Source organism: Chiloscyllium plagiosum, chromosome 3 (assembly GCF_004010195.1).
Source record: "Chiloscyllium plagiosum isolate BGI_BamShark_2017 chromosome 3, ASM401019v2, whole genome shotgun sequence".
Lineage (NCBI taxonomy): Eukaryota > Metazoa > Chordata > Chondrichthyes > Orectolobiformes > Hemiscylliidae > Chiloscyllium > Chiloscyllium plagiosum.
Window position 1 is genome coordinate 53,070,363 of NC_057712.1, and position 12,997 is coordinate 53,083,359.

Consider the following 12,997-nt stretch of genomic DNA (forward strand, 5'->3'; position numbering starts at 1 on the left):
TCCACCCCATCTAAGCCCTAATCCCAATCTATGTTCGGAAAATTAAAATTCTCTACTATGACAATTTTATTGCTCCTGCAAGTCTCTCCAATCTCCCTGCATATTTGTTCCTTTAATTCCCGTTAACTATTTGGGGGTCCAGAACACAACCCCAATAATATCATCGTCCTCTTCTTATTTCCTAGCTCCACCCACAAAGCCCTTCCATATTTAATCGCTGACAACTGTTGTGGTACTTACCTTAATCAATAATGCAACTCCCTTTCCCCTTCTTCCATCACTTCTGTCCTGCCTAAAGCACCTGTACCCTGGCACGTTAAGCTGCCAGTCTGTTTCTCCCTTATCCATGTTTCTGAAATGGCTATAACATCCCAGTCCCATGCCCTGAGTTCATATTGCCTTAAAATAAATGCAATTTTATCCAATAGGCATTTCCTGTTCCCTGACCTGTTCCAGCCCAACTTGTCCCTTCACATTAGATCAGAAATGTTATTATCACCTGTGACCCTTACACTTGCCTCCCTGCTGTCGAGGAACTCCCCCCCCCCCCCCCCCCCCCCCCAACCAATCTAGTTTAACCCCTCCCTTGCAGCACTAGCAAACCTGGCCACCAAGGTATTTTTCAGGAGTATAATATTGCATCAGAAATTCTTTTCTGCAGATTTCCTACAGAGAAAAACAAGCCATGTAATTGAAAATAAGCTGACTGTATAAATAACTTTGAAGTGCTTTGACAAGAAGTTGGTGTATATGCATTACTATGGTTATTTTCCTGTCTTGTAATAAAGGGAAATGATTGGCCACCTCACTTCCATATAATTTTAGAAAGCTGGGAGAAATGGGAGCAATGTATTTGTAGATTATTCATGATTAATGCTAATATTTATCCTAAAGATTGATGAGAATGAACAAATCCAAATGAACACAATATGCTTTATCTTGGATACATTGTGCCAATGCAATAAACATCGAATATATCAGTTCTTTACAATAAAGTTATCTTCCTGTGAGTAATGTCTAGTAATTCTATTTCTTTTATAGTTGAGCACTAAAGATTATTTCCAAGCGATGAACTTTTTAAAATGACTTCTTTTCTGTTTCCAAGTTAGTTTGATAGATCAGTAACTTGTAAAAGTAAATGTTATTTTTATTTTATGTTTAGCCTGAAATAAGTAATAGTGTATTTAGTATTTTCATTGATTCATGGAATAGGAGCGTCACTAGCAAGGCCAATATTAATGGCCCATTCCTGATTGTCCTGGTTAGTCAGTTTCCTTTTTGAACTACTGCAATCCATGTGGTATCGATACAACCACATTAGTGTCAGGGAGGGAGTTCCAGGATTTTGACCTAGTAACGGTGAAAGTGGAGCAATTCCAGTTTCAAGTCAAAAGATGGTATGTAACCTGGAGAGGAAATACAGATGATGTTTGCATTTGGGTTAAGCAGGCCATGCAGTCTCCTACACTTCAAGGATGGTAACAGCAGCCTTCAACACCAATAGATGCTTTCACAGCATAGTGAGCTGGCATACCCATGGAACAATGTTCCATGTGTCAGCTGCTCTGTATGAGGCTTTTGAAGATATTGTCAAAGGATGCATACATGTACAACTGTATTATGTCTTGTAGATAATATACCATGTCCCCTACCAGACCAAATTCATTCTACAATGGATCCTCTTGTAACAGGCAGCCTTTTGTTGACAACTTTTAGTTATTACATCAGTTCCTATTTGTATTAATAACATGATCAATGCAAGTAGCTAAGTTTCTTGGAGAATGAGGCAGATAGTGCAGAGACTGTTGGTTTTGTAAAGTTCTAGGTTATATACTATTAGTTATATGCAAGTAAAAGAAAATTTGTCTAAGTTCAGGATTTGTGTTAAAAGATCACATAGCATATATAAACGCTATGTGATGTTGAGACTTTGATGTTGTGGCCATTTCTGAGACATGGATACAGCAGAGAAAGGAATGACTGTTGCACCTTCCAGTAAGAACAGAGAAAGTGGAAAAGAAGGGGAGGTGTGTCATTGTTAGTCAAGGACAGTATTACAGTGTCAGAAAGGACGTTTGAGGACTTGTCAACCGAGGTAGTATGGGCTGAGGTTAGAAACAGAAAAGGAGAGATCACCCTGTTAGGAGTTTTCTATAGGCCTCCAAATAATTCCAGATGTGTAAAGGAAAGGATAGCAAACATAATTCTGGATAGGAGCGAGAGTAACAGGGTGGTTGTTATGGCAAACTTTAACTTTCCAAATATTGACTGGAAATATTATAGTTTGAGTACTTTAGATGGGTCAGTTTTTGTCCAATGTGTGCAGGATAGTTTCCTGACACAGTATGTAGATAGCACAACAAGGGCGAGGCCTCATTGGGTTTGGTACTGGGTAATGAACCTGGCCAGGTGTTAGATTTGGAGGTAGGTGAGCACTTTGGTGATAGTGACCACAATTCTGTTATGTTTACTTTAGCGATGGAAAGGGATAGGTATTTACCACAGGGTAAGAGTTATGGCTGGGGGAAAGGCAATTATGATGCGTTTAGGCAAGATTTAGGATACATAAGGAAACTGTAGAGGATGGGCACAATTGAAACGTGGAGCTTATTTAACGGACAGCTGCTGCATGATCCTTGATAAGTATGTACCGGTCAAGTAGGGATGGAGTGGTCGAGCGAGGGAACCGTGGTTTACTGAAGAAGTTCAATCTCTTGTCAAGAGGAAGAAGACAGTTTATGTTAGGATGAGACATGAAGGCTCAGTTAGGGAGCTTGAGAACATAGAACATAGAAAAATATAGCGCAGTACAGGCCCTTTGGCCCTCGATGTTGCGCCAATCCAAGCCCACCTAACCTACACTAGCTCACTATCCTCCATATGCCTATCCAATGCCCGTTTAAATGCACATAAAGAGGGAGAGTACTGGCAGGGCATTCCATGAACTCACGACTCGCTGAGTAAAGAATCTACCCCTAACATCTGTCCTATACCTACCACCCCTTAATTTAAAGCTATGCCCCCTCGTAATAGCTGACTCCATACGTGGAAAAAGGTTCTCATGGTCAACCCTATCTAAACCCCTAATCATCTTGTACACCTCTATCAAGTCACCCCTAAACCTTGTTTTCTCCAATGAAAACAGCCCCAAGTGCCTCAGCCTTTCCTCATACGATCTTCCTACCATACCAGGCAACATTCTGGTAAACCTCCTCTGCACCCATTCCAGTGCCTCCACATCCTTCCTATAGTATGGTGACCAAAACTGCACACAATACTCCAGATGCGGCCGCACCAGAGTCTTATACAACTGCAACATGACCTCAGGACTCCGGAACTCAATTCCTCTACCAGAGTAACAGGTTAGCCAGGAAAGACCGAAAGAGAAAGCTAAGATGAGCCAGGAGGGGACATGAGAAGTTTTTGGCAGATAGGATCAATGAAAACCCTAAAACAAAAGATTAGAGCCAATCAACGATAGTAGTGGGAAGTTGAGCGTGGACTCCGAGGAGATAGGGGGAGCGCTAAATGAATAATTTTTAATCAGTATTCACACTGGATAAAGACAATGTTGTTGAGGTGAATACTGAGATACAGGCGACTAGACAGTTTGAGGTTCCCAAGGAGGAGGTGTTAGCAATTCTGAAGAGTGTGAAAATAGATAAGTCTCCTGGGCCGGATAGGATTTATTCAGGATTCTCTGGGAAGCCAGGGAATAGATTGCAGAGCCTTTGGCTTTGATATTTACATTGCCATTGCCTACAGGAATATTGTCAGAAGACTGGAGGATAGCAAACGTTGTCCCCTTGTTCAGGAAGGGAAGTAGAGACAACCCTGGTAATTATTGACTAGTGAACCTTACTTTGGTTGTGGGTAAAGTGTTGGAAAAGGTTATAAAGCATAGGATTTATCATCTAGAAAGGAATAAGTTGATTAGGTACAGTCAACATGGTTTGTGAAGGGTAATTCATGCCTCACAAATCTAACTGAGTTCTTTGAGATGGTGACCAAACAGGTGGATGAGGGTAAAGCGGTTGATATGGTATATATGGATTTCAGTTAGGTGTTTGATATGATTCCCCACGGTGAGCAATTGCACAAAATACGGAGGCATGGGTTTGAGGGTGATTTAGTGGTTTGGATCAGAAATTGGCCAGCTGAAAGAAGACAGTGGGTGGTGGTTGATGGGAAACATTCTTCCTGGAGTTCGGTTACTAGTGCTATATCACAAGGATCTGTTTTGGGCTACTGTTGTTTGTCATTTTTACAAATGACCTGGATGAGGGCATAGAAAGATTTGTTTGTAAATTTGTGGATGACACTAAGGTTGGTGGAGTTGTGGATATTGCTGAAGGATGTTACAGGTGACAGAGGGACATAGCTAAGCTGCAGAGCTGGGCTGAGAGGTGGTAAATGGAGTTTAATATGGAAAAGTGAGAGGTGATTCACTTTGGAAGGAGTAACAGGAATACAGAGTGCTGGGATAATGGTAAGATTCTTGGTAGTGTGGATGAGCAGAGAGATCTCTGTGTCCATGTACATATATCCCTGAAAGTTGCTACTCACGTTGATAGGGTTTTTGAGAAGGCGTATGGTGTGTTAGCTTTTGTTGGTAGAAGGATTGTGCTTCGGAGCCATAGGATCATGTTGCAGCTGTACAAAACTCTGGGTGCGGCCACATTTGGAGTATTGCATACAATTTTGGTCGCCGCATCATAGGAAGGATGTGGAAGCATTGGAAAGGGTGCAGAGAAGATTTACCATGATGTTGCCTGGAATGGAGGGTAGGTCTTCTGAGGAAAGGCTGAGGGACCTGTGGCTGTTTTCATTGGAGTGAAGAAGTTTTGAGAAGTGACTTCATTGAGACCAGTGAGAGCCTTTTTCCTTGGATGGTCTTGGCTAGCGTGAGGGGACATTGCTTTAAATTGAGGGTGATAGATCTAGGACAGATGTCAGAGGTAGTTTCTTTACACAGAATAGTACAGGCATGGAACGCCCTGCCTGCAACAATAGTAGACTCACCAACTAAGGGCATTTAAATGGTCATTGGATAAACATATGGACAAAAATGGAATAGTGTACGATCGAAAAGCTTCAGCTTAGTTCCACAGGTCAGTGCACTGACCGAAGGGTCTGTACTGCGCTCTAATATTCTTCGTTCTCTGGAATGGCATTGAGGGTCAAAAAATGCCAATCAGCATAATTTTCATCTTTTAGTGTTAACTGTTTAGTGGAGAGACAAGAAGTAAGTCTACTCTGAATTACTTCAAGCATGTGCCAGCTGCTTACTTTCAAAGTATTGGAAGAGATCTCTTTGCAGCCTCATCAACACGTGAGAGTAAATATTCATCAGAAAGGAGCTGAAATCAAAGGCAGTGGTAACGGCATATCAAAATGCCGTGTTATACATTACGCATCAATCTGTAATTCCTTGCAGTCTGACATATTATCTTTATTACAGATGTGTACTTCTGAGCAATTTGTTTGTCAAACTGTGTATTTCACTTGCCAAATTGTTCTAATTCTCTGTGTATGAAACTGAAATTTTCAAACTGACACTTATAATTATGTTTAATAGCTAATTTTTCTTTAGGATTGTGCTTCCAATTATACAAGCATATCAGGGTTGAAGGCTCATCTTGGTTCTTGTACAAGGGTAGGTATAACTTTCTTTAAAGTTTGTGGAAAAGGAAATTTATTATGTCTTTTTGTTGTAAAGTCTGTACTGAGATTTTAGTCTACTAGAACTCTTTTGGTACCATGTTGCAATTTGTATATGAACTGATACTAACCTTGTTGTAACCATCCATGTTTTGCCTTGTTCATGTCTGTTGGAAGATTCCCATTTTTCTTTCTTCCATTTTACTTTGTCTGTTTTCAATGTGAAACCAATGACTCTTACCAAAAGATTTTGTTAACTTTTATTGTTGGATATTGTTATTGAATTAGTGGACTGTATTTTATTTCTAGGCAGCTATTTGGGGTGGGGGGGGGAGCTGATGTTCAAAAGAAAAATTTAGAGAAGCTTTTCAAAAGGTTTGTTTATTGGGTGTTTTCTATAACTGAGATATAAAGAATTTCCCCATTTCAAAGAAAAGCTTCCAATTATAGGTCTGTGTAGGAATTGATTGCTATATATTAGGACCTTATGTCTTTGGATGGTCATTTCAGTAGGAATAACTGTTAAACAATAAGGTTAAAGTTTGTTGCTTTTAACGATAATTCCAATAAGGGAAATTCTGAAGAAATTGCTTAATTATTGACAGTAAGTGTATATTTTATGCAATGTTTTCTCTGTGCTCCTCCTTTCGTCGGAAGTGAATACCTAAACTGGAAACAGAAGAATTGTAAAATGACCCCTATCCTATTCAGTATGTATTTTGTTGCAAGGTTGTTTCAGAATCTGTCTTGGATCAGGGTCACAGCTCAATGGTATTTCTGTTCTGACTTCTGCATTGGGACTAAAATATACTTTTGGTTTCTTGTCTGTCTTAAAATCATATGGACTTTTATTATTGGGAATCTTAGGTGAAGGATACCAAAAAGTAATGGTTAGATGTTGCCACTCTGATTTCAAATCATTGAGCACAATGGGAGGAAGGGGAGACAGGGATTATGTACGAATTTCTGATTTATATGTGGAAGTCATTTATATGGAGTCAAAAGCACACAGAGTATTTCTTAAGAGGAGAAGAAAGGAAGATTCAATGAGGAGTAATCCTGATGTCTTAATGTCATCTGGAGAGGGGAAAAGATGCATTCAGAAAACTACTGCCTTAGGCATTAAGTTTTCAGGTTGTTCTTGCCAAGCATGTGAAGGACATTCTGATGTCAGTTTTTGCAGGCTTAAATAAAATTGATTTGTGAAGTCTTATATGTTTGTGGTGAACAAACTTTCTCTCTGAATTTTCTTGGGGGATGCATGGGTGAGGTTTTAATAGTTAGATTCTCAAGACGTGTTGAAACTTCCTTTTGAAGAGCTGGATGTTTATTGCATCATTTTGACTGATTCTGATGTAGAGAAAAGCAAGATATAGTGATTTAGCCATTTTATTTTGAAGATCATGGTGTTTGCGTCTAAAGCACTGCCTCTTTTCCCTTCCATTAAATGGATCCTACTTCAAGGAACTGGATGGTACAGTGAGTTAGATATTGACTTTCACATGGGTTTAGTCATTTAGACTGAGTTGCTTATGAAATTCAATTTATTATCTGTGGTGATGTAGAAATATAGAGTGTTAAAGCTGAGGCATATTGTTGGGATAATAGAAACCTTACTCTGCATTGACCTGTACTTTGCCTGACCTGGACTGCTTAATACTGTAATTAGTATCTGAATTGGGAAGAGTCTGTTTCTCAACAGTGACATCATGGCTGAGTAGAAAAGTTATATTGTGCCACAGTTAAAGTTGATCATTTGATACTGTTAAATGCTGGTATTTGTTTATTTTTTTTCTTGAACTACTAGGGAGAGTATGTTGCTGGAAAGTATAAGTGTCTGCTATGTGAAAAAGAATTCGGCTCTGAGAGTGGAGTAAAATATCATATTAATAACGTACACTTTGAGGTAAAAACGTATTATTCTTGGTATTCTATATCGTAATCCAAAGAATGTAGATTTGATCCTTTTTAAAAATAGAATTGTTTGTTCAAATTTTAAAGTTAAGGGTGACATTCAAAACGTGTCATGGATTTTATGCATTTCCACATTTTAGATGTGAATAGGAGTGGCCACTTGGTTAATTGTGGTTTTGCTGAGTAATGTGTTATGTTGGAACAGATTTGTATCATTGCAGACATGATTAAGGGCTTTGAGATTTTTAGTTAAAAAAAATGGGATTTATAAGATGAGTGCTCACTTGTTTTATGGCTAACTCATATCTTGTCAATAGCTATCTCATAATCTTAGCAGAATACTGGCTGCAAAAAGGTGGCTAAGTTCGACACTGATTTAGATGAATTAGCACCAGTAATTCATGCTGATCTATCTCAAAATTTAATTTGATGTCTTGGCTAATGCCCACTTACATTAATTCCTTTGCGTCTGTCCCTGACTTTGGAAGTTACATTTGTTAAACGATGATTTTGAATATCAACAGAAATAAGGAAAAAAGGAACATTATTCATAATTCAATGTAACGTTTTATAAATGGATCCTGTTAGTGAAGCTGTCATTTGAAGAATGTTGATCATTTTTGATTTCTTAAAAACACAAAAATTATGCGTCTAATACAGGGTTGACGGTCAATAAAATGCTTGTCAATGTAACTGTAATTCCTCTTTTTACCACTCTATTTCTTATGATTAATATGATGTTCACTTTTATGGACAGGACTGGTTTCTTCCTACTTCTAAAGCAGCTAAAGAATTCAAGCCCTTGGTGAAATTTAGCAAAAAACAGCCTAAAATATCAACAAAGAAAAAGTCATCATCAAAAGTTGACAAGAAACAGAATGCACAAACAGTTTTAGAGATGTCCTTCCTTAAAAAAGTCTGTGAGAGTTCTAAAGAACATGATCAATATAGGTTTACTGATAGTGAGGAAGAACAAGATGAACAAGAAAAAGTTGGAACCTGGCATCTCAAAAGACCAAGTGCAAAAGCTGAATTAAAGACTGATCAAGCCAAGAAATAAGCAACTGTGGTGGATTAAAGAATAATAAATGGATTATTTAGCTTGACAGACAACCACAAGCTGTATGGGCATTGATTAAAACACAGTAACAGATCTGCAGATAAGTATAATTTGCATTTGTTGACAAGGTTTTTTTTTGTAATTTTAAGTTGTGCACTCATATCCATGTGTTCTTGGGAATAAGGAATTGGACCACATTAATTTTTTTGTCATACATAGTTTGGAAAAATGAAAATAAAAGTCAGGTTGTGCGCGTACATTTAGTGAAGACTGTGGATGTGTTTTGTGTGTAATGTAAACCTTCTGCTTCACACTCCCTTAATAGTTATAGTTTAATATCCACATGATGGAAATGTTGTGCTATTTTAAGAGGAGAAAATTATTAATATAATTTCACATTTCATAAATAAGAATCTGGAGTCTCAGTATAATTCACTACAGGGGTGAATGTGCTCATTTTTGTGCGCCACTGGTTTGGAAGAGGCTAGAAATCACTGGTGCTACGTACTGACAATGATCTGATTACTTCATATATTTCAGTCTGTTTCTTTGTGCAAAGGAAGAATTCAGGCTAGAAATCCCTGTATGACAGATTACCACCTGTTTCAAGAGGTACAAAGAAGACTGGTTGTAATCTTGGGTGTTAAAAAATGAACATGTTTGTTTATTTATTTAAGATTTTTTTTGTGTAACATTTGAAATATTAGAAATGTTGTCTAGCGGTGGCTAGTTATTAAGTTGTGCTGATCTATAATGCCTTAAATTTTCAGGGCAACGAATAAGAATACTTGATGTAGAGTCAGTCTCATCTTCTGACGTTTTCATAAGATTAATTCTAGATTGTTGGTAGTTTTGGTGGTTCATCGGTAGCTTTCCAAATAAAAATATTGCATTTTGTTTCAATAGCTGTCTACATGCGCTATACTAAATGCAACAATTTAATCTCCTTTATCCAATTGTTACAGAAAAGGATATGTAATTATCAATAGCACAATTTTCGATTTATTCCATTTAACAGGAATACCTCAAACCTCCTGAGTTTTCTACTCTTGATGGGATAAGTAAACTTTAGATGAAAAAGAGTTCCTTTATTATAGTGTGCTGAATGATAGCAATGTGAGCTATATCTGCATGTCATAAGGAACCTACTGTGATATCCCATTACTTGGACATCATGAATAATGTATTCTTTATGTGATGGCTTTCATTATTTACAACATGAAATTTATCTGATAATGTAGTAAACACAGTCATTTTTAATAATTTTATTGTTCAGGTTCTCTGTCCTTTTTACCTGTCTTAGTATTAGTGAAGACAAGCATGTGAAATCTGTTCTTAACAATCAACTTTGCTAAATAAACTTAATCTCTCAGTGCCAACTTGGTAGAGACCAGCTAAAAAGCTAATCATATTCAGGGTGTAGTAGTACTAGTACTGCAAAATATTTTTAAAAATGTTATTATATAGCTGACATCACAAATTAAAGTTATAATATATGTATAATTTCAAGGCATCATCATTCAGTTATGAATTTTTGGAATTCTATACCTCAGAAATCAGTGAATATTCAGCTGCAGAGTACACTTAAAGAACTGAAAACAATGAATTTATGAGCACCAAAGGAACCATGTGTGGGAACAAGTGAGAAAGCTGATTTGAGGTAGCTATGATCTTAATGGCAATGCCATTTTTGAAGCAATTTGCTCTCCTGCAACTCCTGTTTCTTTCTTGTCAAAAATCATCAGTAATCACCAGTCTTTGGAAATGAGCATAAAGTAAATGCTACCCAGGAATCATTTTATTGAATGTACATACACTACGCAATGTGCCTTTAATGTGTCTTTTACAAACCAGGTACATTATTACAATATTTCTCAAAATTTGGCTTTATCTTAGTATAAGTAATGACTGTAACAATTAAATCACGAAATAACCAGTGATTTTTTACATGACAAAAGGCATATTAAAAGCTTTTTTTTAATATTAGGCTTTTATCTACAATGATTTATCTCTATTATTGAAATGTAACCGTTAATATTTTAAAATGCTTTACTGCATTCTCAATGATATTTTATGATTCTATTGGTAGTTTCTAACCTAAGAACCAGCAGGAGATTTAGCCTTATTTTATTAAAATTGTGTTAGCATTAAATTTATATAAATGCTTTTTGTTTGTTATAAATTGGAGACTAAAGCCGTTTTACAATCTTGCATTACATTTCAGTAATATTGTTTCTGACTATCACTTCTCTATGACATAGACAAATTAATTTACACAATAGTAATTGTGAAAGTGTACATTTAAGTAAGCATTTCTTTCCAGGCACCTAAGACTCAAAATAAACAAGGTGCTTGATTATAACATGAATATGCACATGTACATGCACTTGCTCATGTTGTGGTGTGAAAATAACCTCTTGCCCAGAATTCCTTCTGGTATAGTGATAATCTAGTCATACTATTTTGACCATCAATATTCTCTGCATTTTTACAAATATTATCTTGTGCTCTGTGGAACTTCATTCTTTTTTGTGTCTGACTTGGACAATTAAAATCTTGGTTATAGCAATGAAATTGAATGAGTTTGTTTCAGTGCAAAGTTCAAAGACCTTTTGTATTTAGTGTTGTGGAGAAAAGGAGAAACAAAGGCAGTGAAAAGAAAGTACTCAATATAAAAGAACAAAAGGTGCTCCCAATATGACCAGCTCAAAGGATTAATTAAAAATTGAATTTTTTTTTGTCCTTCGATGTTGTTTTTCTATGACTATGCACTTCTCTCCAATTTTCTTTCCTTTGCAAACTTTCTCAATAATGAAGTGTTACAGGCAACATCTCCTGTCCATTCTCAAATGTATTATTTTTCACGATAATTTTTAAAAATTGCAGTCAATTTGATTTGATCTCAGTGTCAAGCATTTATACTTGCTGACTTAGGGAAGGAAACATTTATCTGAAACTCAATGACAACAAACTCTTAGGCTGATATACTCATCTGAAATTCCAATGAGGGTTAATAGAAGAAGTATTAAGTTTTCACATACTGAGTATTATATTGTCGAGTAACTTTTAGGTTTATTACTTTACAATTTTTCTTCTTTGTTATACTTCAGAATACACTATGAAATAAACAAAGTGATGCAACTATACAGCAGGTTATTGTATGAAAAATAAATAAAAGTGTTTTATCACAAGGATTTCAATCTGAAGTTTCTTTGCCTTTGTTTCCTGATGCTGCACATTTTCCAACAATGTTTTGGTCTACCACTTACTATGCTGTACAAAAGGCTCTTGCAGTTCTCTGGACCTTTAACTGTCTCTTGTCATAAAGAAAGAAAAAAAATTGAACAATGTTCTGGGAGGTCAGACCAAGTTAATTACAAGTATCTTGAGTATATTTAGTCAAATGTAATGTGTTGATATGATGGATTTAAACAATTAGTATTGGATAAGCTCTTGAAGAAGTTTTTGTGTTGAACTTTATTCAAGGTTTGGGGAGAAAGATGTAGTTACCCAAATCTGTGGTTATGCAGCTCCGTCAAATGATTACAACATTTTAATGAATTGGGCAATTTTATTTTTGAAATAAGATACATGGGGGGGCAGCACGGTGGCTCAGTGGTTAGCACTACTGACTCACAGCACCAGGGACCTGGGTTCAATTTCACCCTCAGGCGATTGTCTGTGTGTGGAGTTTGCACATTCTTCCTGTATCTGCGTGGATTTCCTCCAGGTGTTCCAGTTTCCTCCCACAGTCAAAAGAAGTGTAGGTGAGGTAAATTGGCCATGCTGAATTGCCCATGGTGTTCAGGAATGTGCAGGTTAGGTGCATTAGTCAGGGAAAATGTCAAGTAATAGAATAGGGGAATGGGTATGGTGGGATACTCTTCGGAGGGTTGAACATAGAACATGACAGCACAGTACAGGCCCTTTGGCCCTCTATGTTGCGACAACCTGTGAAACCAACCTGAAGCCTATCTATCCTACACTATTTCATTTTCATCCATATGTTTATTCAATGATTATTTAAATGCCCTTAGTTGGCGAGTCTACTACCGATGCAGGCAGGGCACTCCACGCCTCTACTACTCTGAGTAAAGAAACTACCTCTGACGCCTGTCCAATAACTTATCACCCCTCAATTTAAACCTATGTCTCCTCATGCTAGCCATCAACATCTGAGGAAAACGGCTCTCGCTGTCCACCCTATCTAACCCTCTCATTATCTTTTTTGTCTCAATTAAGTCACCTCTCAACCTTCTCTCTAATGAAAACACCCTCAAGTCCTCAGCCTTTCCTCAGAGGACCTTCCCTCCATGCCAGGCAACATCATAGCAAGTCGCCTCTGAACCTTTCGCAACGCTT

At 37.2% G+C, this 12,997-nt stretch overlaps 1 protein-coding gene across 4 annotated transcripts in view; it reads left to right on the top strand.

Annotated features, from left to right (window-relative positions):
* Positions 1 to 11,829, top strand: part of znf512 (zinc finger protein 512) — a 69,390-nt gene extending 57,561 nt beyond the window's left edge. For 3 of the 4 annotated variants that reach the window (XM_043682073.1, XM_043682100.1, XM_043682083.1), the window contains 3 exons: positions 5,594 to 5,656; positions 7,469 to 7,567; positions 8,333 to 11,829. In XM_043682073.1, coding sequence (XP_043538008.1) covers positions 5,594 to 5,656; positions 7,469 to 7,567; positions 8,333 to 8,635 — 465 coding nt within the window. In that variant the 3' untranslated portion in view covers positions 8,636 to 11,829. The remainder of the gene's footprint in view (positions 1 to 5,593; positions 5,657 to 7,468; positions 7,568 to 8,332) is intronic. The other variant, XM_043682093.1, reaches the window with a different exon arrangement.
* Positions 11,830 to 12,997: the final 1,168 nt, after the last annotated feature.